Source organism: Pituophis catenifer, unplaced genomic scaffold (assembly GCF_029215685.1).
Source record: "Pituophis catenifer annectens isolate HBS135680 unplaced genomic scaffold, rPitCat1.0.hap2 SCAF_2, whole genome shotgun sequence".
NCBI lineage: Eukaryota > Metazoa > Chordata > Lepidosauria > Squamata > Colubridae > Pituophis > Pituophis catenifer.
Genome location: NW_027256882.1, coordinates 219,587,438 through 219,614,074, shown reverse-complemented (window position 1 = coordinate 219,614,074; position 26,637 = coordinate 219,587,438). Strand labels below are relative to the sequence as shown.

The 26,637-nt window shown below is 37.0% G+C and overlaps 1 protein-coding gene across 1 annotated transcript in view; it reads left to right on the top strand.

Annotated features, from left to right (window-relative positions):
* Positions 1 to 26,637, top strand: part of CCDC171 (coiled-coil domain containing 171) — a 186,868-nt gene that overhangs the window by 98,841 nt on the left and 61,390 nt on the right. Inside the window, exons 18-22 of the mRNA XM_070935543.1 lie at positions 2,686 to 2,957; positions 3,705 to 3,887; positions 6,855 to 7,040; positions 23,855 to 24,000; positions 25,753 to 25,807. Coding sequence (XP_070791644.1) covers positions 2,686 to 2,957; positions 3,705 to 3,887; positions 6,855 to 7,040; positions 23,855 to 24,000; positions 25,753 to 25,807 — 842 coding nt within the window. The remainder of the gene's footprint in view (positions 1 to 2,685; positions 2,958 to 3,704; positions 3,888 to 6,854; positions 7,041 to 23,854; positions 24,001 to 25,752; positions 25,808 to 26,637) is intronic.

The following is a 26,637-nucleotide window of genomic DNA, read 5'->3' as shown; positions in this document are numbered from 1 at the left end:
TAGACTCAAGTTTACAGGGAAGCCAACATTACGTTGATTTGACAGAGCGATTGTGAACATTTGCAGTTTGAAATTTCAAAGGTCCACGATCTTTTTTGGCATGTAAATATCAGGAAGGAATTTTCTCCTCCTCCTCCTCCTCCTTCTCCTTTGTGAAGAAGAAAAATGCATGCCATTCTCCCGTCACCCGAGTAATATTTGTCACTTTTCATTGGGTTTTGCTTCACTTGCTTCATTTGTTTGTTGCTCTTTGTACTGTAACTGTTTGTATAAGACATTTCTCACACACTCATCATAACATAAATTATTTAGTGCTTTTACTGTAATTCCTAGATATTTGTGGCCAGGTACTTAAAGTGTATATATTCTTTTCCCTCTGGTTATAGATACACCAGAATACAGTACCTTCTGGAATTGTGTTCTATTCTCATTTCACCTCTCAAAACCATGAATGATTCTAACTCATACATTTCTTTGTTTTAGTCAAAACCATTATTCATTAAAAATTAACTAGAGGTGATGCTTTGCTTTTAGATAGTATATGCTTTTCTGTCCTAGATAAGTTTTCTTTTTTCCCGTCTTTTTAACCCTCCAAATCCGTCAAGCGAGCCTTCAATACAACATTGTTCTGACACTAACCTGAAAATTGTGTTTATCACAGTCTGAACCTAATTTTAAATGGAATGATAAGGTACTATGATATTTCAATCTGTGTGATTCTAGTGTTTGACCAGATTACAATTTTATTTAAAACTCTTGCCAAAAGAAGATGAAAAAAATATTTAAAACATTATCACATTTTATTATTTAATTCAATCCATTTCCCAGTCTCTGATTCCATACAATGGCTAGAGAAGCTAAGAATTTTACATAACTGTTTTGACATGTCTAGTTGGTATTTAAGGTCAGATTCCAGCAGTTGGTGCTTTCCAGATGTGTTTGGAGCATATTTTTCAGAATTCTAGAAGTTTCCAGAGTAGTCTGAAAAAAGTAAGCTTATGCACTCAGAAAAGAACCTTGTCACCTAGGCCACCATTTCTGAAAACAATATGACTTTTTAAAACCAATTCATAATGAAAGATGAATGGTCCATAAATCAAAGAAGATTTCTCCAACAAATAAATGAATAGATGAATCCATCCATCCCTCTGAGAAAGCCAGCAAGAAAACTTTGGGTCTCTGCCAAGGTGACATGTAATTGGTATATATAAACAAGTTTTATACATACTAGGATTAAAAAAAAGAAAAGAATGCTGCGCTTATTATTTCATAGAAAATAAATTGATTTAGCAGCACCTACTTTATTCAGATGTTACCAGATCTGTTTCCATCTGGTAACAGATGGAAAGAATTTTCTGGAAGTCTTATTTGTATTTCATTTTACCTCGAAAATGGAAATCCCTTCATTTTCATTCTTAGCAGTGTGTGTATATATGAGAGTATATGCCCGCAGGAAGCTGGCTTGCTCTGAAAATATGCCTTGAGAGGCTTTCTATTTTAAACTTTAGAACAAATATTTTAATTCTCTAAAGCAACAAGAGATCTGGTATTCTCCTGAATGAATATAAGCTCTGCCATGGTTGTCATCTTACCCTGATAATATCACAAGACAAGTAATGACAGATTAAGACCTGACTTGCAGAGGGGAAACTAAATTACAAGACTTTTATTAAGGCATAAATAAACCTATTAACCATTATCTAGAATACCAATTAGTAGAAGGAGCACTGACAATTTTATTTATCAACATTAAACACAATTATTAATTACAGACCTGACGAATCTACCAGTAAGCAGAACATGTTGGGTGTGCTGGAGGCTTAAACCCATTATATGAGAAGGCTGATTACCAGAATCCTATGGGGAAATAAGTAATTGTAGTTGTAAAATTTTAATTGCCTTGGAATAAGGTAAATTATATTCTCTTGTCTTAGAATATAAATAGTATGGCATTAAGGTACAAGCCTCAGTAGTTTTAAGCAGCACATGATTTAGACATCCAAGCTATAAGAAACACGAAAAAGAAACAGTTATATTTGTAGCAGTTAGCTTATTTTCTGTTTTGAATTAGTAAATTCATTGATGGTGATAAGCAGCTTTGAGTCTGCTTCTCTGGGAAGTCTTAGGTGTCATATATTGTTACCGTTGGATTAATGAAAGAACAAAAATGCCGCAGGGTTGGGTAAGAGCATACAGTTGTTTCAACCAATCCATTGTTTCTCTTGAACCAATGCCTGTTATCTTCTATCTGTGAAGCTGGACCAAAAAAAAATCTTTCTCACCAACAGCATTATCTTGTTGCAGATTGCTTACTGGTCAAGATGATATAGCGAATCTCCTATTCCAAGAATATTTGCATCACACCTTTTAAGAGGTTTATTTAGAAAGTTACATTAGGCCTTTTCTAAAAATCAAACGAAGTTTCATGAAAAATATTCTGCATGGTTTTGATTGTAGACTGAATTGCTTGAAACCTCTTCGCTAAAAGAGGTTTTGTGAAGTCAGCTATAGGGTAAACAATGATGCTTTCTTTTTTCAGTAGAAATTTTTGAGTAGCTCTTAATCAGCTTTTAGTGCAATTGCTTAGAATGGGAACTTTAAGAAGACTCTACCCTATGCAGGAATTTGTCGTCAATTATTACTTCCATCAGATATTTCCAACCCTTTTTTTTTATATATCCACAGATACAAACCAACTGTATTTACAGACTGGTTCTTTTTCTTTCAAAGATATGAAATCCTGGCTTTCGGGACACTTGCTCACCAATGCAGCCAAAAATTCATTTTCAAAACTTATGGAGAAACTTTGCGTCGTGATGGAAGTTGCTCCAGTGGACAGCAGCCGGAGTATGACTTATGTAGAGAAAGACTCCTTGGTTCAGAGACTGGCTCGTGGGCTCCATAAAATAAACGCACAGACCCTCGAAGCTGGCATAACTGACAGGACCCCTGCTATGGTTGGTATGATCAGTTACATTTTGGAAGCTTTCCCATTGTGTAGGATTTCGAGATGTTAATCCTTTCTTAGTTTACTCATCAGACTGCTCTAAAGGGAAAATTGAGGAGGTGCAGGAAAAGAGGCAATATTTTTCAGGCTTTCCCTCAATTTGATATTATTTCAGTAATTCTTTCCCAAAACCTTTTAGCATCCTTTCTGTCATTTGCTGCTCAAGGCAATGTGCAGGGTTCTTTTAAAATACCCCTGTAAAGTAATGGATGATTTTAATTTCAAAAACCCTGTGATTACCCACTGCATATTCGGGATGCATGCTGTTACCAAAGACATTTCCCCCCCAAAATACAATAACTACTCTTCATGCTTATTTTCATTTTCAGAAAATACCTTCTCTGTGTGTGTGTGTTTGTATGTGTAATACACACACACACACACACACACACACACACACACACACACACAAAATATATATATGTATATGTATATGTATATGTATATGTATATGTATATGTATATGTATATGTATATGTATATGTATATGAATATATATATGTGTGTGTGTGTGTGTGTGTGTGTATATATATATATATATATATATATATATATATATATATATATATATATATATATATATATATATAGCTTTGAGAATACTTTACACTTATGGGTGAATTTAGAAAAGGAGAGCTTCGTCTTAATTTGTTTATTTTCTAGCTAACATATGTTCCTGTTTTTTTCTTAATACCAGAAAACCATAGCGTCCTTGCAGAAGCAGATATTTGAATTTACACAAAGGCTGCACACAGCAGAAGTAGAACGGCGGTCATTGCGCTTGGAGCTCACGGAATTCAAACGGAATTTGAATGAGATGAAGAAAGAGGCTGACAAAGCTCATAGTTTGCAAGAGCAATTATATGTGTTTAAGCAATCTGTAAGTCTATTTGATTAGGAGGAGGGAGGGAATAATCAGCTTTAAAGGAGGGGATTCTGTTTAGCATCCTTTAAATATCCATTGAAGAACCTTTACATTCTTAGGTGGGATTCTTCATTCTTGCTTCCCCTAACACATGCACAAAACCCCTCTCTATGTCTTATAAATTCTCAGCTGGGAGTCAGCTCTATTAAAAGAAAAGGCCAAAGACACTCCTGGTACAATTAGTCCGTTACGTTGCAGAATAAGGTAGATTGAGTCAATAATCTATTCAGAAAAGCAGAATTCTTGGTCTGTTAAATTAGGCTGTTTGCGCTGTGGGAGAACTGGAATTTGAAAACTCAAATGGTGTATGGACAACATCACTCTTACTGTTTTTATATACATTCTACTTGTGTCGCACGCTGCATTTTGCTAATGGTTGGCAAAACTGTCGAACAAAGCAAGCCTTTTGTACATGCTGCAAAAGATCTGCATTTCTGCCAGGTCTACATTAGATTGAACAGGTGATCTAACAGGGATTATTACCTGGCAGCTGTACAGAAGGCAGTTTATTTGCAGATGGGCAGTATTTGCTACTGCTTCATGTGACTGGAGGCGATCACCATTCGCGAAGACCCGCCTGTTGTCACATACAGTAGCTTGGATTTCTGAAGGCTTTTCCTTTACATGTCAACATTGCTTGAGTCCAGGACCTCTGTTAAAGGCCACATGTCTTCTAGAAATAGTCTGAATTCCTGGGAAAGGAAGAATTAACTTTGACAATACTAAAAAGGGATAGAGTATATATGGAATAGCCTTGGAACATCCCTACCTATTGATTTTAAAAAGGGGCAGTGATGGTCCTTAAAAAGGGGCAGGTTTTCCTGATTATATTAATAAAGGAAGCAAATAAGGTAGCACTCCCGTAATCCCTGCTTCTCTGTTCCTTGATGTAGACTGTCTTGAAAGGCTGACGCTAATGTGGTTTGCTTGGGATTTGTCCGTTCCTTTTTATCTGCAGTTGGTACAAATGTAAACACCTCTCCCAGCAGAAGATGGAGATAGGAAAGTTCCATTTTATAAAATAATCTTAGAGCCCCAGTAAAACTGTAGTTTGATGTCTAGCTGTAGTCCTGATGTCTAGCAGGTAGTTCTCGACTTAAAACAGTTCATTTAGTGACCGTTCAAAGTTACAACTACACTGAAAAAAGTAACTTACGACCATTTTTCACGCTTACAACCTTTGTAGCATCCCCATGTTCATGTGATCAAAATTCAGATGCTTGGCAAATGATTCATACTTAAAACTGTTGCAATGTCCCAAGGTCATGTGATCACCTTTTGCAAATTTTTGACAAGCAAAATCAAAATCAGGAGCCTGAGTGGCATAGGAGGCTAATGCCTCCTAAGGCAGCATTTAACATCCAGCTGCCTGCAATTACTGCGAGTTCAATTCTCCCCAGGCTCAAGGTCAACTCAGCCTTCCATCCTTTCTAAGGTAGGTAAATTGAGGACCCAGTTTGTGGGGGCAATAAGCTGACTTTGTATAAATATACAAAAGTATGAAGGCTATTGCTTATTGCTTAACGCATTGTAAGCTGCCCTGAGTCTCCGGAGAAGGGCGACATATAAATCAAATTAAAAAAAAAAAAGCCAAATTCACTTATCAGCCGTGTTACTAACTTATCAACTGCAGTGATTCGCTTAACAGTTGCGCAAGAAAGGTTGTAAAATGGGGCAAAACTCCCTTAACAAATGTCTCACTTAACAACCAAACTTTTGGCCTCAATTGTGGTCACAAGTCGAGGACTACCTGTATTAGGTAGAGAGACAAAATTTAAACTGTTATTTATTTCATTTTGTCTTGCAACATGTAAATTTGACAAGAATGGATAAATAAGGACTAGGGTTCTATAGGTTGATAGCCAGTTTGTCCAAAACATTTTAGGCAGTGCCAAATAAGACATTAGATGAAGCCTGGTTGATTCTAATTAAACACATGGAGCAATATGGAAATTCTGTTCAAATTAACTCCTTTTGTAGAATAATACCGTTTCCCCTAAAATAAGACATCCCCTGATAATAAGCCCAATCGGGCTTTTGAGCGCATGGCAATAAGACCAAGCACTTATTTCAGGGTTCAAAAAAATATAAGACAGAGTCTTATTTTTGGGGAAACACGGTAGTAATAATGATAATAATGATGATGATGATTATAATAATGATAAGATGATGATGATGATGATGATGATGATGATGATGATAGTATATTTCATCGTATATTTTAAGAAGATACTTGGTTGATACCTAGGATGCTGGCAGCAAGCTGTATCAACCATTAGCACCAGTCAGTGGTATTTGTGATACATTTTAAATGTCCAGTTGACTGAGTTTCATGTTTAATGAATAAAAGAGATGATAACAACAACAACAATACCAGTGGAACTGCAAAAAAACTGTGCTATTCGGAACAACATACTTTAAGAAGATAACTTGGTCGATACCTAGGATGCTGGCAGCAACCCGTATCAACCATCAGAGCCAGTCAATGATATTTGTGATACATTTTTAAATGTTCAGTTGACTGAGTTTCATGTTTAATGAATAAAATAATAATAATAATAATAATAATAATAATAATAATAATAATAATAATAAATATATGTATACACACACACACACACACACACACACACACACACACACACACACACAAAACATCTTTCTTGGGATAATTTGAAAGAAAAGCTTTCTTGATGCCTGCTTCTGCTTCAGCTTTTTGAGAAATCTTACAAATAAAAATCACCTGGCATTAACATTGTCTAATGGCCCTGGCTTGGAGAGGAGAGCCTCTAGGGCAAATATATTGAGCGTTTTAAAACTTTTACATTAGAATGTTGCATATTGGCAAGTGGGATACTGAAAATCAAGTGTATAAACAATGCTGCTGCTTCATGACAGAACACAATTTATTTCCTTTATCAGAAATTGATCACCCACGAGAGGTTTGAAAGTGCATGTGAAGAACTAAATAATGCATTACTCCGGGAGCAGCAGGCCCAAATGCTTTTGAAGGAACAGGCGCAGCAGCTCCAGGACTTGCAATTTAAACTGGAATTGCATTCTTCGGAAGAGGCAGACAAAAACCAAACTCTCAGCGATGCCGTAAAGGTAGGATGGTATTTCTTCAAAAGTAAAAAAAAATAAACAAAATAAGAATAAAAACCCGATGTTCACCTGAAAGCAATGTTTAGGTTTTTAGGACCACAGAAGCAATGTAAAGTGCAGCCACTCAGAGCTAAACAGAGAGCTGAAGTAGAAAACCCACTTGGATAGAAAGAGAAAAACAGTCCATGTTGAGAGGAGAGTGGAGGGCAACCTTTGTCGTAAAATTAAATAAAGTATAAAAACTGAGTCTGGGTTTGTTGTTGAGAAAGCAAAAGGACAGAGGTCCTGTCCATTCCCTCTGGCCCCGGCCTATTGAATTTAAAATGCATGTAGTAATTTATTTCATCCGCCTGACATCTTTCAAAGAATTAGTCTGGACAGAGGGGAAGTTGTTCATAACCAGAGAGGAGAGAGCTCATATTCTTGTGGTCAGCTCCTGATCCCTGGGCCATGGTTATTTTTCTTTGTTTGTTCTGCAGAAGGCCAAGGAGGCAGTTAATTGGCCAGTTGCTCTACAAATTTGCAGTATTTATTACATATGCATGTTTCCCTCTGGGGAACTGGGCGAGCTATGTAATCAGCACGTATTCCTATATAACTCTGCTGTTCTACTTACTACTTCCTGAAAAAGAAGACGTAACGGGTTTTCCTTTAGAGGTGGGGGCCTATGGTGGCTTTATTGCTGCAGCTCTTTTTCTCTTATCAAGAAGGAAAAAGTGGGGTGGGTGGGAAGGAAATATGGCTACTTGTATTGCTCAAACAGCTCAATATTGCAAGATACAGGTAGTCCTTGACTTATGGCCAGAATTGAGTCCAAAATTTCTGTGGCTAAGTGAGAAATTTGTTAAGTGCATTCCTTCCCCCCTCCCCCCCCCCATTTTACACACCTTTCTTGCCAAATTTGTTAAGTGAATCACTGCAGCTGTTAAATTAGTAAGCCTGTTGTTAAGTGAATCCAGCTTCCCCCCTGACTTTGCTTGTGAGCAGGAGATCACAAAAGGGGATCACATGACCCCCGGGACACTGCAACCGTCATAAACATGAACCGGTTGTCAAGCATCCAAATGCAAATCATGTGACCACGGGGTCATAAATGTGAAAATCACGTGATCGTTGCAACAGTCATAAATGTGAAAAGTGCTCATAAGTCACTTTTTTCAGTGCTGATGCAACTTCAGACGGTCACTAAGTGAAGTTGTGTAACTCGAGGGCTACCTGTACTTTCATTCCAGGATTGCCAGCATCTTTTTGCAAGACTTCTGCTTGGAAATAAAATCGATGTCTACAGAATGGCAAACTAGTTTCCTGACAAAAGTGGGAACACCTCCCCCCCTCCTCTCCAAATTATCTTTGAATGGCCACCCTGTTAAAGTAGACAGTGAGACAGAATCAAGAAGTAGACGAGGCCCTGCGAAAAATGAAATGCCGTTTATCGAAATAAGGGTGAGGGTGAGGGAAAACAGTTGATTAAATTAAATTTTAATTAAAGTTAAGCTAATTAGATACAGCTAATGAAGTTAATCTCTTAATAATTTGAGACTTTCCCCCTTCTGTTACTTTATCCTGATTACCCTTCCAAGTTTCAACAGGATGTCAAATGTTGATGCACCTGGGCAGATCACCAGAGGAGATTAATCGTACTTGGATATTAAAATTAGTGTTTTCAAGAATTGGATAGTAAAATTAGAGTTCAAGAATATAAACAGATGTTGTTGTTTTTTAAAAAAATCTCAGTATAACCAGGTTCAGTGAATAACACAACAAAGATTATAGCAGATGGTTCGCAAGCGTTTGTTCACCATGGACCGACCTCCTTTAAATACCTTTTGTGGCCACGAACCATGACCAGGGACCACCAAAACTTAACTCAAGATTTAAATCATAATATTTCTTCAAGCCTTTGTGGATGCCCTGTGACCATATTGCAGCAAGGGTCCACGGACCACAGGTTAAGAACTACTGGATTACAGGCAGTCCTCCACTTACAACGGTTTGTTTAGTGACTATTCAAAGTTACAACGTCACTGAAAAAAAGTGACTTATGACCGTCTTTCACACTTACAACCATTGAAGTATCCCCATGGTCACATGATCAAAATTCAGATGCTTGGAAAGTGATTCAGATCTCAGAGATATGAGATCACTTTTTGTGACCTTCTGACAAGCAAAATCAATGGGGAAGCCCGATTCACTTAACGGCTGTCTTACTAACTTAACATCTGCAGTGATTCGCTTAACAACTGTGGCAAGAAAGCTCGTAAAATGGGGCAAAACTCACTTAACAAATGTCTCATTTAGCAACAGATATTTTTGGCTCAATTGTAGTCATAAGTCGAAGACTAGCTGTATAGTATTTTTCTATGTAAAGCAGAATGTAAATAAATAAAGAATAATTAGGAATAACATTTAAACTTTATCCAGTTTTTTCTAGAAAAACAAACTGAATATTAAGCTTCTTCACAAAGATGACAACTAATTATAGAAGCACATACCCCAACTGATGTATAAAATGTACTGATTCATAAAATAGTGTTTATAGGAAAAAATAAAACTTGTTTATTTAGTTTATTTATTCATCGAGTTTGAAAACCTGTAGTTTTTAAGAACCTTTAATATTAATGATTATAAAGGCATCAAAGAATAAAGTTGATAATTATATACTATATACTTTTGTTTGTAAGATAAATAACATGTATTACTAAATAGACAATATACATAATTTTGTTATTTTCATCCAGTAGGTTTAAAAACTCAGTTGATTAATTTTGCAGCTTTATCGGTTTTAATTATAATCCCATATTTTTTTATCTGCCCAATGGTATATCCCATAGAGACAGGCATGCTTGCCAATTATATTTCAAGGTCAGTCGGAGCTAAGCATAGTTCTTAGATTATTTCTTATAATCTAAGGCAAGGAAAGATAGTAGCCTAGCTTTCTCATTTTGCAACAAAAATTTATGCTTACAACAGCAAGAATATATACTGTTTTGTACAATAAAACTATCTGGTAATTTCAAACAATAAAACATACTGTTTGAAACATTTTCTATGTCCACAAATACTAGAAACACCTAAGGTTTTTTGCTGTTTTTTTTAAAAAAACATGTGGTCCTTCATCTTCTCTAAAATGTATGGCTGAAAATATTTCATGAGAGAATTTTTGGTAAGTTTTATATATTGATCTTAAGCATATATCATCCATGCAGACACTCAAGGCACATAGTCATAAAAATAGCAGATGCATACATCACTATTACAAATCAAACAGCAAATAGCAACATTCAAAGTCAGGAGTGGCCTAGCCAGACTAAATCATGATAAGCGAACTGACAAGTTACCCAATGAAAAGTATCCTGAAATGACAGTGTCTTCACTTTAAGTCAACTTGGTGGATATTTGGGGACAAAGAATTCCACAAAAGAGAGTTGAAACAATCTTTGATACGGTAAATAGTCCTCAATTTACCATTGTTCACTTAATGATAGTTTGAATTAAGTGCATGTAAAGCACTTCTGACTATCACAAAAAGTTGCCTCCATGGAAAGTTGCAAGCTGCTGCCGCCTGCTGAAATAACTCCTTGTTTCTTGGGGGTGATCGAAAGAGCTCCCTGCTAAAGGATCTCTGTGCCTGCTTGCATGGAGCTGAAATCCTTTATGCCTGCCTGCACAAAGCTGAAATCCTTTGTACCTGCTTGCACAGAGCTGAAATTCTTTGGCAGGTCCCTTTTGTTTCTGAGGGCTAGGTGAAAGAGCTCCCTGCTGAAGGATTTCAGCTCTGTGCAAGCAGGCACGGAGCTGAAATCCTTCAGCAGGGAGCTTTTTCAGCCAAGAATGAGAGGGAGTTGAAAGAATTTTTAGCCCCAGAGCGGATAGACAGTGCGTGCGGTAAGGTAAGAAGTGCAGGGTGCCTTGGGGGTGGGGAAAGCTTGGCATAGGTGACATATGAGCCTTACCCCACTTGGGTTGAAAACAAACAAACCCTGAATCGCTTTCCAGGTGGAGTCCATTTGTCTCTCCCAGAATACCCAGTCAGTATTATAAGCAGTTGTATTGTCTGGATGCTTCCGGAGACTGCCAGGTTGGAAAAATGGTTTCTGCCCATCACAATTAGAACTTGTACTTTACATTATAATCTACAGCATGGGGCTGTCAAACTTGCACCGTCACGTTGCCATCACATGACGTATCATGACGTTTTCCCCCTTCGCGGAGCTGGGGTGGGCATGGTTTGCACGTGACACATCCGGCCTGCGGGCTGCCAGTTTGACACCCCTAATCTACAGGATCACCTGCTCCATTACAATCTAGAAGAGGAGTGAGCAGGCAATATTAAATTGCAACTCCCACCATCCTCAGTGTCAGCCCTTTGGGGTAATCCAAGCAAGAAACACAAATTATGAATACTAACATTACTTTTATTATAAGCAGTGGTGGGTTGCTATGGGTTGCCCCGGTTCGGGCAAACCGGTAGTAGCGGCGGCGGGAGGCTCTGCTGACCCGCCTTGACGTCATCAAATATGCTCTGCGCATGCGCGAGTGAACTGGTAGCAAAGGTAAGTGAAACCCACCACTGATTATAAGGATACATTAACAGAATCTTGCAAGTCTGAAACTACCTCTCTTTGCCCTCACCTTTACTTCCAATAAATTAGGGAAGGTCCTTTCTGAGGTATTTGCAATGTCCCCGTTGCTTCTGTGAACTAAATTGCCTCATATCTGACTCTTGCCTAGTCTGCAGTCTCCTCCTCCTGTCTCTCAAAGACATTCTAATAGATGTTTACACTCAGCCAATATGGCCAATGATAAGAAGAGCTGTGAGCTGAAGTTTAGCAACTTCCATGCTCCTGACTGTAAGACCAGTTGATAATTAATGCATCATATCCTGTTTCCCCCAAAATAAGACATCCCCTGATAATAAGCCCAATCGGGCTTTTGAGCGCATGGCAATAAGGCCGAGCACTTATTTCAGAGTTCAAAAAAATTTAAGACAGGGTCTTATTTTCAGGGAAACACGATAGTAAGTTTGCAAGATTGTATTGAGAAGTATTCTGAGTGATTACCCCATAATTATGGGATCCTTAATGAACAGGGATAGAAGAATATGTCACCGCAGGTTTTATCTATTATCTTCATATGCAGGAACTAAGAATGGTTGGTACCAAATTGGTACTAAGCCTATCCTAAACTGAAACATCAGCATCTATAGATTTGGCATAATCTCAAACTAACGCCTGACTAGACTATATCATATTGCTTTTCCCTTCTCCACCCATTGATTGAAATACTTTCAAGCACTAGGAGTTTAGCAATACCATAACATAATACTGGACTTTGTACATGCCAAATGTATTTGCTAGGAAAGCTGTCTGATTTTAAGAATTCTCAATCCTACTGCCAAGTGTAATCAACATATGTGAGGTGTGGCTCTCTAAATTGTTAGTGTTCGTTTGTGATTTTCTTTGTCTCATCCTTTTAAAAACAGTTGATGAAAGTCTCAGATGCAAGTGAAATTGTTCATTGTAAACTCAGAAAATAAATTTGGGAGTTTTGTTTAGCAATACAAAGGAATACTTTTTCTTTCGCCTCTAGATAATAGGCTAGATTTAGATTGCTCGAAGGAGCCTTGATGATTGCCAGTAACTGTGTTGTCACTTTGGCAAGAAAGAGCAATTCTAAACACTATCTATTAAATTAAAAGCTGTTGTTCATTAAAGAACATAATGTAACTGATTATTCATTAGTGAACAAGTTAATAGTAGACTGTTAATCAAATGTATCATGTTAAAGCAAGCCAGAGAGAGGACGAGAGATCCCTTCTGAATTGTTTGGAGACTAAATTTCATAATTCATTAATTAGTTAAAGGATTTAGTTGTTTAAAAGTTTTGCAGAATGGGTATGCTCGGCACCTAAATAATTGATAAAAATTGGTATTAAACAGAAATTTCTACTTGCCCTTTTGTGAGTAACACAGATTCCTATTCAATTTGTTCTGCATAAAAAAATAGCCATTCTTGTGTAGTATGACAGTGTCTTTGGTAGATATCATCATCATCATCATCATCATCATCATCATCATCATCATTTTAGCCATTATCTATCCACTGCAAGATGAAGGCTTCTTCCGCATGTTTCCAACCTATATGATCCTGAGCTTTCTTTTGCCAATTGGGCTTGCAATACTTGATGGTGTCATTGATCCATCTTGTTCTAGGTCTCTTTCGTGGATGCTTTTTATCAAGTGGGATTCATTCTATGATTGCCTTGGTCCACCTGCCTTCAGTTCGTCTTGCTATGTGACCAGCCCATTTCCATTTCAATTCTTCAACTCTCTTGATGATATCGTAGATAGTTAAATGTATGTGTAATCATCTCTTTATCTCCCAAAACATATGGAAGAGACGGGAGAAAGATACATTCTCTGAAGTTTCCTCTGTGTTGACTCTCCAGAGGTTTGCTTTCTTCCTTTGGCTATGTCATGTTCAGAAGACCATGGTGGAATTCCTGGAGAACTTTCATTAGAGAACTGAGCTTGATGAAGTTGTGCATTGTATGTTGCAGCATCCTAAGTTTGAGATGAGATAAGATTGCTGAACGATGGCTCAGTGGTTAAAGATGCTGAGCTTGTCAACTGGAAAGCTGACAGCCCAGATTCGAGACCTGAGCACTGCACGATGGGGTGAGTTTCTGTTCTTGCCCCAGCTCTTCAAACCCAGCAGTTCAAAAGCATGCAACTGTAAGTAGATAAATAAGTACCACTTCAGTGGGAAGGTAACAGTGCTCCATGTGCCTTGGCATATAGTCACGCTGGTTACATGCCCATGGAAGTGTCTTAGGACAACCCTGGCTCCCTCAGCTAAGAAACTGAGATGAGCATCACCTTCTAGAGTTGGACATGACTGGACAGGGGAAACCTTTACCTAAGTTTTGCATTGTTTGGGATGAAGATTTCGAATACAATCTATCATAGGATATTAAAAGAAAGCGCATACACTGGTGTATGAATATTCCCTAACAAATGAAAATGCGCTTTGAGGGCCTTCCATGCTTTTCTTAATTTAAAAGTATCTTCTACACCTTTTTTCTTTTCCATAACAATTTTTTTTTAAAAAAATCTGTCATTGAAGGCTTAATGGAATTGCTTCATTTTGGTAATTATACTAATAAACACTTCTGTCCATGACCTTGAAATATAGAGTGAAAGGAAAAAGGTCTGTTGATATAGATATTTCAGGAGCCAGTGGATGGGATAAAATGGTTTAACAAATAAAGTGCCAAAGTGTACTTCCATATAATTTATCTGAGATATCTGAAAATGTTTATGGATCTTTAAATTTTTATTCAGAAGGAATAAAAATTTCCTTCTGAAGGATTTCTTGTTAAATCCAGTTTCCTGAGAGATTTTTGTTAGTGTGCTGAATTTGTACAAAGCAGCTATATTAGCTTGAGAGGCATAGGGGGAATCAATAGACTTATAAAATTGCACAGAAGGTTTTTTTTAATGGTTTAAACTCTATTTTTTTCTAGTAGCTTTAATATCAATACCCAGGACTTTTCTTTGGCTTCTGATATTCAAGTCCTTTATGCTTAACAGATCTTGTTGTTCTTTTAAACTGTGTTAATGTATCACGTAACTATTTTGTTAATGTCTTTATTAATCTTAAGCACCTTTTCCCCTCCTTTCCTTATGTGTGAAGCTTGTGTTTATAAAGAAGTGTTTTAAAAACTCCTATGAAATCATAATGGCCGTTCAGATAGTGGTGTTGCTCTCTGAGCTTGGCTTTTTGCTTGCAGAGAATTCATTACTCAACACCATCACTATGAGTGAAAATGGGATTTGCTTCCTGGCAGCTTGCCCTGCCAGTTTTAGTGGGGCTATGGGCTTTTTTCCTTGGTCGCTCCATAATTAGAGAATTATTTTTGGTTGTTTTCCTGGTGTTATTTGGGTATGAGCTGCTGGAGAGGATATGTTCAATGTTCCAATATTTGAGGGGCTCCTACAAAGACGAGGGGTCAAGCTATTTTCCAAAGCACCAAAAGACAAGAGAAGAAACAATGGATGGGAACTAACCAAAGAGAGAAACAACTTAAAACTAAGGAGAAAATTCCTAACAGTGAGAGCAATCAACTAATAGAATAGCTTGTCTTCAGAAGTTGTGAGGGCTCTATCATTGGAGGCTTTCAAAAAGAGACTGGACAACCATTTGTCTGAAATGGTATAAGGTCTCCTGCTTGAGTAGTGAGTTGGACTAGAACATCTCCAAGGTCCCTTCCAATGCTTTTATTCTAGGTTCTATATCTTTTTGTTTCCTTTTTAGCTTTTTTATTATCTTGTTTGAATGGTGTGCCGATATGGTTTATTTCTATGTATTGATGGCTGATTTGTCTGAATGCCAAGTTTCCTGGAACTCCCTAGGAAGTTTAACATTTAGAGAAATGCTGCAGGTCTTGTCTGTCAGGGAACTATTTGATGGACCTGAGGGGGCAGGCCTTCTCTGCCATTTTGCCCACCTTTTTTTTTTTGAAAAAGTTTTTTATTTTTTTTAGACAAACAAACATTTAATACATCAGTTATCTCTTCCCTGCGACATTTCAGTGTTATCTTCCAAAGTTCTTTCTTCTTCTATGTAGTTGTTATTTCTTCTATCTTGATCCTTATCTAGTCCATTGTATCAATTCATAATATTCTACTCATCACATATTTATACATACTTATATAATTAATCATTTGTATCTCTTCTCCAGCCAATAATAAAAGTAATTCCATATTTTAAAATATTCTGAGTCTTCTTTATCCTTAATCATCAGGGTTAATCTATTCATTTCTGCACAATCTAAAAATTTTTTTATTACCTCTTCTTCCAGAGGTATTTTCTCTACTTTCCAATTTTGTGCATAGACAATCCTTGCGGCTGTTATTACATGTATTATCAGATAAACATTTTCCTTGCTAGTTTTTTCAGGTAGGATACCCAATAGGAAAAGCTCTGGTTTAAATTTGATACGTTTCTGTATCATTTCCTCCAACCAAGTCTTAATTCTACTCCAATAGTTTTTAGCTTCCGGACATGTCCACCACATATGATAATATGATCCTGGTGTTTGATGACACTTCCAACATTGGGCTGATTTTTCTTTAAACCTTTTTGCTAATTTCTCAGGTGGTATATGCCATCTATAAAACATTTTATATTGATTCTCCTTATATGCAATGGACATCGTTAATTTATAGTTCCTTTCCCATAATTGTTGCCATTTTTCCAAATCAATTGAATATCCAATGTTTCTTCCCCAAGCTATCATTATTTCTTTTACTTGCTCCTCCTCTAATTCTAATGCTAAGTAAGAAATTATAATTTTTTTTTATTAAATTATCATCTGTTCCTGTGAGTATCTTATCCAGCTCAGTCTTTTCCATGTAAAAACCATATAATTTAGCATCTTTCTCATATCTTGTTTATATCTGCATATACATATACATTTTGCCCACCTTATAGAGCATTCTTTCTCCATCAAAGTTAGGTCAATTGCTGTATATTCCTCATTATTTTCCAAAAGGCTTTCAATGTGGATTAAGTCTCTCAGGGAGTAGAGACACTTTTTCTCTGGGACCTATGGGAATTGTGACCCCCCTTCTACTGGCTGGGGAAAAAACCCCTATTTCCCGACCTTTAATGGTACCTGCTAGCTGCCCTCAAAAGTACCTGGTTCATGTCTGAGTAAAACTTAGATACCTGACCCAATCTCATTTTGTGTATCATTAAGTCCTCCAAAGTACAGCAATTCTGCATAGCACTTTTCAAAAGGAATAGCAGGACATGTGACTGAGTGGATTTTTCCATTGCTGTACTCAAGGGTAGACATACGTGCTTTGTTCCAGCTGCTTTTTTTTTTTTTTTTTTGTGTAGAAAATTATTGATCAACGTGTGGTGATAAGTGTTAAGGTAAGGAGTCCTTTAAGTCAGTTTCCACTCTGGAGAATTCATGGACTAATCCACGAAGTTTCCGTGGTAGCAGTACAGATTTTGCCATTGGCTTTGTGTGGGACATTCTCATTATTATTATTTCCCAGTTTGGCCCACAGCACTGGCATTTCCTAATGATCTTTTTTTAACTGCAAACCGAGTCCAACCCTGCTTAACTTTTAATTAGGTGTATAAATGTAAGCATAGTGCCATCAAAGTGCTTGGGTTGCTACCATTCCTTGTATTTTGCTTTCAACCATGTTGTTTTAAAAATTTTTCATGCACTGGAGTTTGGGGAGAAAGTAAGGATTTGTAACTAACCCTATCACAAATAGGCATGGCAATCCTGATGGTTGAAATATCAGCTGTATTTAACGGTAGAATAATTGGCCTCACATAATTCAAATGAGTTTTAAAAGTTTTTTGCCCTGTCCAAGAAAATACTCCCCATTTCAGCTCTGTTATAAGCGAGCAATCCAGAATGGGGCTTTGTTTTATTTTTGTTTTGTTTTTTCAGTCACACTCTGCTCCTTATTCAGCTTCAAACTTTTGAACAGTTTGAACTAGTCTCTGGCCCCGTTTCCAGATAAATGTGTTATCAAGCTTTGAAATTTTCTTCTTTTTGTAAATATTAAGGCCCAGGGAGCAAAATAAACGGCTATATGGTGGATTAAGTGAAATATCTCAAGGCTGTGCTTTTCTGATAAGTGAACCTGAAGTGACCTTTCTCAGACACAATTACAGAGCTGTATGTTTTTCCTTTAATTTCATCAGGGGTTTAATTAGTATACAAATAAAACTTCTCTTATCTTCTTTTCTACCTAATTGGCTTGTCTTCCCTTCGATACGAAGCATGTGAGAGTGGGCTGTAATTAGGGTGACCGTGTTAACCTTTTTTCCCCCCCCTCTCAAAAGCACTCCTGCCTCAAGGCCCAAAAAAACCGGCGCTTTGGATTTATTGCTTTGCAATCTCAGTGATTCTCCCATAGGCTTTCTCATGAGCAGAAGGGCTTTGGGTGCTGCCAGTTCCCACTGCTTAACGGGGATCTTCATTCTTCTCCCCTCTAAATGTTTATTGATTATCTCACTGTTCCACATGCGGCTTCCAACAACTTAATATCAGGTGACAGTCAAGAGAGTTTCTCCAAGTAATTAGAGTTGAGCATTGGGGGAGCAATTAGGACCGGCGTTATTAAACTTGATTTATCCTATTCTCTCCTGAACACTTTCTGGGATAGCAAAACATCACCCTCCCTCAATCTAGCCTGGTTGAGAAATTAGTGGCTAACCTGCTGCTTATCATTGTTTCCTTGCTGCCTGGAGGCCCACCCTCTTGGTTTCAGTCATTCAGCTGGAAATATTAGAGTCCATAAAGTTTATTGGGGGTTTTAATTAGATCAATTGGAAGAAAAGGATGGTAGAGGGAAGGAGGGGGAAGATTTAGCAGCAGAAAATATATGACTTCAAAATACAGCAGACTTTGGTCAAACAGTTTTAATGGCTTATCTTTTAACCCCCTGAAGATCAGGACTTAAATATAAAGAAGAAACTTTCTTCTGAAAGCATTTATGGAGTAGTAGGTGTGACCGGAAAGAATCTGTAGCCAGAACATTATTCTGTCTGTTTATATCATGTGTGCTTTAGTTCATGGGTGTCCAACCTTTTGGCTTCCCTGGGCCACATTGAATGAAGAGGAAATACCTTGGGCTGCATATAAAATATATAATATAGCTAAGGTGTATCAATCGTATAATAATGTTAAAAGTTTATGATCTTGTGCAGCCACATTACTAGCTGTCCATGGCCACCTATGACCATGGCCTGTGGGTTGGGTATGCCTGCTTTACTTGGCCTTAGGTTTTCACTTGGTGGTCTTGTAACAGCTTATGTTAATGCCTTGTTTTCAAAAGCAGTTAACACCTCACAGAAGTACCAATGGTGGAAATAAATATTTGATGCATTTGTATCTTCTCAGAGGCAATTTGATATCCTTCACCTTGATATCCCAAGAGAGTCTATGTGCCAAATTGGGACACAATTATTGATAACTGTTATTAATTATGATTAATTATGACACTGGCCATAAACATTTACATCCAGGTTAGGTGCTTCACTTTAAGAGATGCCAGCTTCAATACTTATCTTAAAAGTCATTAAGCAAGGATGCAGAGTTGCTCCTTTAATTGTCCCATTTATACAGGGAATCCTAGACTTAGAACCATTCATTTAGAACTGCTCCAAGTTACAATGGCCGTGAAAAAAAATGACTTACAACTGGTCCTTGCACTTAACATCCAGCACAGCATCCCCAGAATCACATGATGAAAATTTGGGCACTTGACAATTCTCATGTCCAGGTTACAACTCGCATTACAACCACAATAGAGCCCAAAATTTATGCCGCTAAGTGAAGCATTTGTTAAGTGAGTTTGCCCCATTTCGCGACTTTTCTTGCCACAGTTGTTAAGTGAATCATTGCAGTTGTTAGGTTAGTAACACGGTTGTTAAATGAATCTGGCTTTCCCATTGACTTTGCTTGTCAGAAGGTCGCAAAAGCTGATCACATGACACTACAACCGTCATAAATATGAACCAGTTGCCAAGCATCTGAATTTTTGATCATCTGACCATGGGGATGCTACAACAGTTGTTAAGTGTGAAAATTGTCACAAGTCATTTTTTTCAGTGCTGTTGTAACTTTGGACAGTCACCAAATGAACTGTTGTAAATGGAGGACTACCTATATTTACCATGGTTTCAGCACCCAGGGTCCTGTGATCACCATTTGCAACTTTCCCAGCTGGCTTTCGGACAAGCAGAGTCAAAGCGGGAAGCTGGATTTGCTTTGCAACTGTGTGAGTCATTTAACTACTTTAACTTCATTTATTGCTTAACGCATTGTAAGCCGCCCTGAGTATCCAGAGAAGGGCGGCATATAAATCTAATAAAAATAAAAATAAAATAAAATAAAAACTACAGTCATTCATGTAACAACCATTGCAAAAAAAAAAAAAAAAAAAGGTCGTAAAATTGGGCACCATTCATTTAACAACTGCCTTTCTTAATAATGGACATTCTGATCCCAACTGTGATGCAAGTCCAGGCCTATCTATATCTGCATCATTATTCCAGCTTTGTCTAAAGTGAATTTTGCTCAGCCAAGCTGGCCAATAAATCCACATCCTCCTTCCTTCCTTTCTGCCTGTGCTGCAGTCTTTGTGTCCAAGATACATTGTCTAGAAGGCAGAACTTGAAATCCTAAAACATTTTGCAGTGAAGAAAAATTGGCTGTCGGTTATTACAAAACAAGAGTGGTTCAACTTTCTAAGAGGCATGCTGTTTGCACAATTGGCACAAAAATGGTTTCTATGTTGAAAAGTCAAGGATTCTAAATTGGTGGGTTTTTTCCCCTCTACGTTTGGAAAGAAACAAAGAAGTCCAAGATGAAAAGATTTCTAATTCTATAATGCAGTGGCAATAAATTTGTCCTAATCAGGGATAAGATGTTGAGGTTTGTACTTTATTTTCACTGCTTTTAGAGGGACAATGACACAAGGACCTCAGAGGTGTGTAGAATAATCCAAATTCTTAAGAGCTGTGCCATGCATTCCTGCTGTGTGTCAAATGTTCTTTTGCATTCCCTCCATAAAAGGCCATATGAGAGCTTGTTCGTTAAAGTCCTGGATAAAATTATCCTTTTTGAAAGGATTTTAGACCCAGTTAGTCCTAGCAGTTAAACTTTGTTTATTCCTGGAAGAAAGGTGTAACTGCAGATTTAAATTGTAGTATGTTACTCCAATTCTTGTTGCTGGGATTTAAGAGAGCCATTTTAGAGATATAAGTGAGTCCATGGCCTACATAGAGATAGCTTTTCAATAATGGTGGCCTCTACAGATAGTCCTCAACTCATGACCACAGTTGGGGCTGGAACTTCTGTCACTAAATGATGCAGTCATTAAGTGAATTGCACATGAATTTACAGTCTTTTTTGCTGCAGTTGTTAAGTGACTCACTGGGCCATTAAGTCAATTTGACTTCCTCCATTGACTTTGTTGGGAATTCCTGGGAAGATAGCAAATGGTGATAATGTGACTCCAGGACTCTACAACTGTTGTAAATACATGCCAGTTGCTAAGCACCTGAATGTTGATAACCTGAGTGCTGTGATGGTTGTAAGCTAGAGCACTTGGTTGTAAGTCACTTTCTTCACTGCTGTCATAATGTCAAACACCAAGGCTATGCATCTGTATGAGTGTAAACATATTAGAGACACAACCAATTCCTGGATTTTCAAGGTACCAATTCAGAGCACTTCTATCTTAACAAGATTCATTTTCGGTATATTGGTCCTTTCTTCAGCCCATCTAAAGACTGATCCAATACCTGCATAATGTCTCATCGGAATTTTAAAACAAAAAAGAAGGAAAGCTGGTTATCATTTGCATGCCAGTGGTATCCAGCCTCAACTAATACTATTACTCCTAGTCTGCAGGAAGATTCCCTGTCCCATGTGTACCTGCGAGAAAATGCCATGAAGGTGGAAGGTGGGGGGGAGACAATCAGTTTTTAAAATGTCAGAAGATCCTATGGTGTACACTAGATCGAATTTCAAAGCGTATATAGGAATCTACTTAAGTATTTCAGAGTATTTTTTTTTTTAATTTGATTTATATGCCGCCCTTCTCCGGAGACTCAGGGCGGCTTACAATGCATTAAGCAATAGCCTTCATTCTTTTGTATATTTTATACAAAGTCAGCTTATTGCCCCCACAAACTGGGTCCTCATTTCACCTACCTTAGAAAGGATGGAAGGCTGAGTCAACCTTGAGCCTTGGAGAGATTGGAGAGATTATATAATGATCCATATAAGGAAAGAATCTTGAATCAGATCTTGGATTATGGTTCTTTATTCATGAATCTGGAGGCGAAATGTTCTTTCAGATAAGTACTCATCTTTCAAATGCAAAATGGGATCATTCCTCTGCTATAATAATCTGTATAGTATAGTATAAAGTATTATACTATAGTATAGTATAATAATCTGTATAGGGCTTTTGAACTTCTATTGATCTGTTGAATTTTGGAAGTGTATGCATACTTAGTCTTTCTGGAAATTAGTATTCCATTTTATTTTTATTTTTATTTTATTTTTTTGCTTCCTGACTTTTCAGATTCTCAGAAAAAAATTGTTAGAAGGAGTTGCAAAGCACCATAAATATTTGTATATTACCATCAGTATGTGAAATTAGGGATTTTATGGAATGCCAAGGAAATCTATAAAATGCCCAAAATAGAATGTCAAAGTATGACACGCTTAATATTTCACACATTTCCTAGGCATTCTATGCAATGGCAAAAGGAAAACTGGCAAAGTAAAAAATACTCCTGCTAAAATTCCATTCTAGCCTTCCTACTTGCACCAAGTAAGTCAATACTACAATAGTAGGTCTTTTTCTCTTTTTTTTTCAATAAGAAAGTCCTGTACTTTATTTCGCATTTTGTCCTTCATTTTCATATATGTCTTTTCAATAAAGGGTTAGGGCTAGCCTAACCCTAACCTAAACCCTTTTCATGACTCTCCTTTCATACTTTGCCAAAATAGTTCTTGTCAATCTGCATAATGCCTAGGTATTATATACAACGCCTAGGGAAAGTATGTAGCATATTATAATAACACAGCCATTGCATACTTTTCCTAAAAACATTACACATTCTATAGATTTCCTAGGCATTCAATACAATGCCAGCTTTTCACATATTGCTGGTAGCATATACAGCACAATTCCTGGCTCCAGTATGAAACTTTTTAATTTGTCCACAAAGCATATAGCAATTTATTCCAGCCACAGAAAACCTTTACTAATCATCATAGTAGTAAAAATAAAATTCATTTATGAAAAAGCATTTTTAGAAATTACTTCTTCCTGCAAGTAAGTATAACTGCCATACGGAGGAAAGCATATTACCAAGAAGCAAATACAGTGCTGACATTAGAAGAATGTCTATAACAATTGTCAGACCGTCCAACACTTGAGAAAGCCAAATAAAAAGAAGCTTTGAATTGAAATTGTACCACAGCAGTTCAGAAGCCTTTGAAAAATATAACCTTACAGCAATTCATATAAAAGACTTGTTTGCATTTTGCATGCAAAGTTGTTTAGTTGTTCCTCCTTTGGGAAACAGTTTGCATTTTATCCATCTGAACTAATTTTCTAGTTGAAGCATTGACTATTAGAGCCTATCCTGGAGCAACCTTGAAGGAAGAGAAACTATGTAATCCATTTTGAAAAATGGCAAAAATGTGTGTATGTTTATAATTGGAACTTTACTGAACAGTTAAAAGAGCTGTAGGATAGGTAGGTGTTTCTTTTTCCAATTACTTCTTCTATTCCCTCTTTTCCAAGCAGTAATTTTCTTTGTCTTTCCACCTATGGATTCAGATGCTCTTTGCTATGGGAGAATACTTTTTGTAGGCTTCCCATAAAATCTAGCTATTGCTCTTGGACCAGAATCTTGGACTACTCAGGCCTTTGGTGCAATCCAGCATAATTCTTCTTTTAATTCACATTATTGAACCCTAAGATAATAAATAAGATAATATTTATGGAGCTGTTTTATCATATATGTGTTCGTGTACAGATCGGGACAGTTCTTGTTTTTATTATTAATATAAAGCAGTTAAATCTGCAATGTTCTGGATGTTTAAGAGGAATCCATTGCTATTTTTTTTCTTTGAAAATAGCCCCAATCTATTTCACAGTCAGTCTGTATTCCTCTTTGTTTAATAGCCTATGGCATAAATTGAAGTTAATTATCAGAGCTGACAAGTAACTCTGTTTTCTGTCTGCTCTCAGAGTCTCTCCGAGGCAAAGATGGAGCTGAGAAGAAAAGATCAATCTTTGCGTCAGCTCAATAGACATCTTACCCAGCTGGAGCAGGACAAGCGTCGGCTGGAAGAGAGCATCCATGATGCAGAGAGTGCCCTCCGCATGGCAGCCAAGTGAGCACGGGGGGCCTTGGGGAGATCACTTGAAACAGACAAAAGATCAATTCTTACTTTCATGCAAAGGATTTTTAGTCCTGGATAATGCAGCGCTGGAAAACAAAAAGTACAGCTGCCTGTCTTTGAAATGGTAGTAAAAGATCCTCTTGAAGAGAAAGAACTTAGTTCAACATATTAATGGCCCTTTTCAATCATTTCAATGTCCTCGGATGGGGTGTGATCAACAGAAGCATGAACGTGTCTTGAGTTTTACCCCTAAGGTCTACCTGGGTTGAGTGAACCATCTGATCAAAAGTCAAAGTAGTTTTGATGGGAAGAGACGTTAGTATATGATGGTATATATGATAGTTGAACAGTACAGCACGTGTATCAAAATACTCATGTACCTACAAGTACACACTGGCCCTGAGGTTGTAACAGCACACAAGTACAGTCATTCGTGTATCTCTTGACTAAAAGCTCAGAATTGGCAAGTAATAAATGCATAGCAAAAGCAAGTAGCCCAACATTCTTCTAAGGTAATCAAAACAGCGCATACCAGAAGGTACACCTAGCATAGCTTTCATGCATGACAAAACCAGCAACTTTTCAGCTACAATGACACAAACAAAATAGCCTTTTAGATATGTTCCTTGTGGCAAGTTTTTCTTCAGATTTAAACTGGTCAGAAGACGTACCGCTAAAGATTAGTGGAGATAAAAACTGCATGAGATAAACATAATTAAATTATGTTAGCTCATAATTTTGAATCATAGACCATGTAGAAAACTAGGGGTTATATAGATGTACTCACATACTAGCACCCAGAAGATGCTACAAGGTTTCCAGAGACTTTCAAATTTGTGTTCCGCCAAATAGCCTATGAGTGAAAAATATTTGAAGTTAGAAAAGTTTCTTCATCTGGACAAAATGGATTGTTTTGATCTAGCTCAGTGTTTCTCAACCTTGGTAGCTTGAAGATGGGTGGACTTCAACTCCCAGCTTGCTGGCTGGGGGATTCTGGGAGTTGAAGTTGAAGTCCACCCATCTTCAAGCTACCAAGGTTGAGAAACACTGATCTAGTTGTTCCCGTATTGTTCTAGTTCTTTCAGAGGTGCCAAGAAAATTGAGGTTATACAGCCACTTCACCTATCTGACGGTGGGTATTTTTGCTTATGTATTTAACTCATGGATTGGGATGATAAAACAAGAGCATTTTTTATCCTCAAAAATTCTTATTGATTTGTATTTGTAGAGAATTCTAGAATTTTTTCAACCATAAGAAACATTTTCTGAACTTCTGGAAGCATATGCAAAAGTTCAGTAACAAAACTTAGAAAGACAGTCATCCCTTCCAGTGCTATCTCTGATACCTTTTATAAACTAGGCCTGATATCAATCAACCGTATACAAGAAGCATAGAGTTGACTCTAAAGCAGAAAAAAAAGAATGGAAATTATTGCTTGTGCTAGTTACTTTATAGTTAACTCAGCTAAACATTTTTGCATATGACACTGAAATTACCTGAAGACAACAAACCTTGGGGCAAAGGTAATGATGAATATCATATATAAACATGTTACCTGCTCTTCAGCTTCCTGTTCAATGACATATCATACAAATAAAAATTAAATTTATAATGGAAATGATGATAGGTAATTAACAAAAACATTCATTATAAAAAATAGACAATATAAGAGTAAAAGCAACAAAATAAAACTTTAAAAGTAAAACAACAATAAGAACATTATCTTTTTATTCATTCAACAGAGACAAAGAATTAATTGTTAGTCATATGAAATCAGTGGAATCTATCTTTCAAAATGTAAGTATTATTTTTTGATAGCACATCATCATCTACTGGTATAGCTGTATTTCAAGCAATTGTACTTTGATACTGCTTTTTCTGCTAGAAAATGCTAATGGAATGAGAAATATAATTGTAAAATAATATTATATACAGAAAAGTTCTCACTATTATATGCTAGCAAATAGGTCTGTTTTTACAATTAAAGATTTAGAAAATACACTCTTTCTAAATTTTGTGGTAATACTCTCTCACTGTTTTACTGTACAAAAAAACCCTAAATAATAGTATGCATTAATATTTTAGTCAGTTACTTTTCTGGCCTGAATTGCCAGATTGCTTGCAAGAACATGTGTGTGTGTGAGGGGGGGAGGGGGGGCAGGCTTTATAGCTAATGTTTCATTTTTTTAAAAACCCATCACAGCCCAGATTCTGTATGTTTTGGTAAATCATTTAAATATTCCCAACCATATTAAAAACAAAATTGAAGGAAGGGAAGGGAAGGGAACAGAATGGAAGGAAACTATATAATACAAATGTTGCATGCATAGGTTTTATTTCTATATAGAAAAACACTGACCTAGTAAAGTTAGCAAAAGCAAAATAATGAACTAATCTAATCTGCAGCAATAGCTGACACTGATAATTTGACCATGCTGCTTCTTCTCTCACACACACTGTCACACACATACACAATGACGGAAAATATAAGCATACAACAGATATTTTCCAAATGGATGTTCTTTAAATGACTCCATCCTTTTAAGTTAAATAAATTGGATCAAATACAGCATGTAATGTGGAGAGTGACAACAGTAAGGTATCTCTGGGTTTTGGATCACTAATGT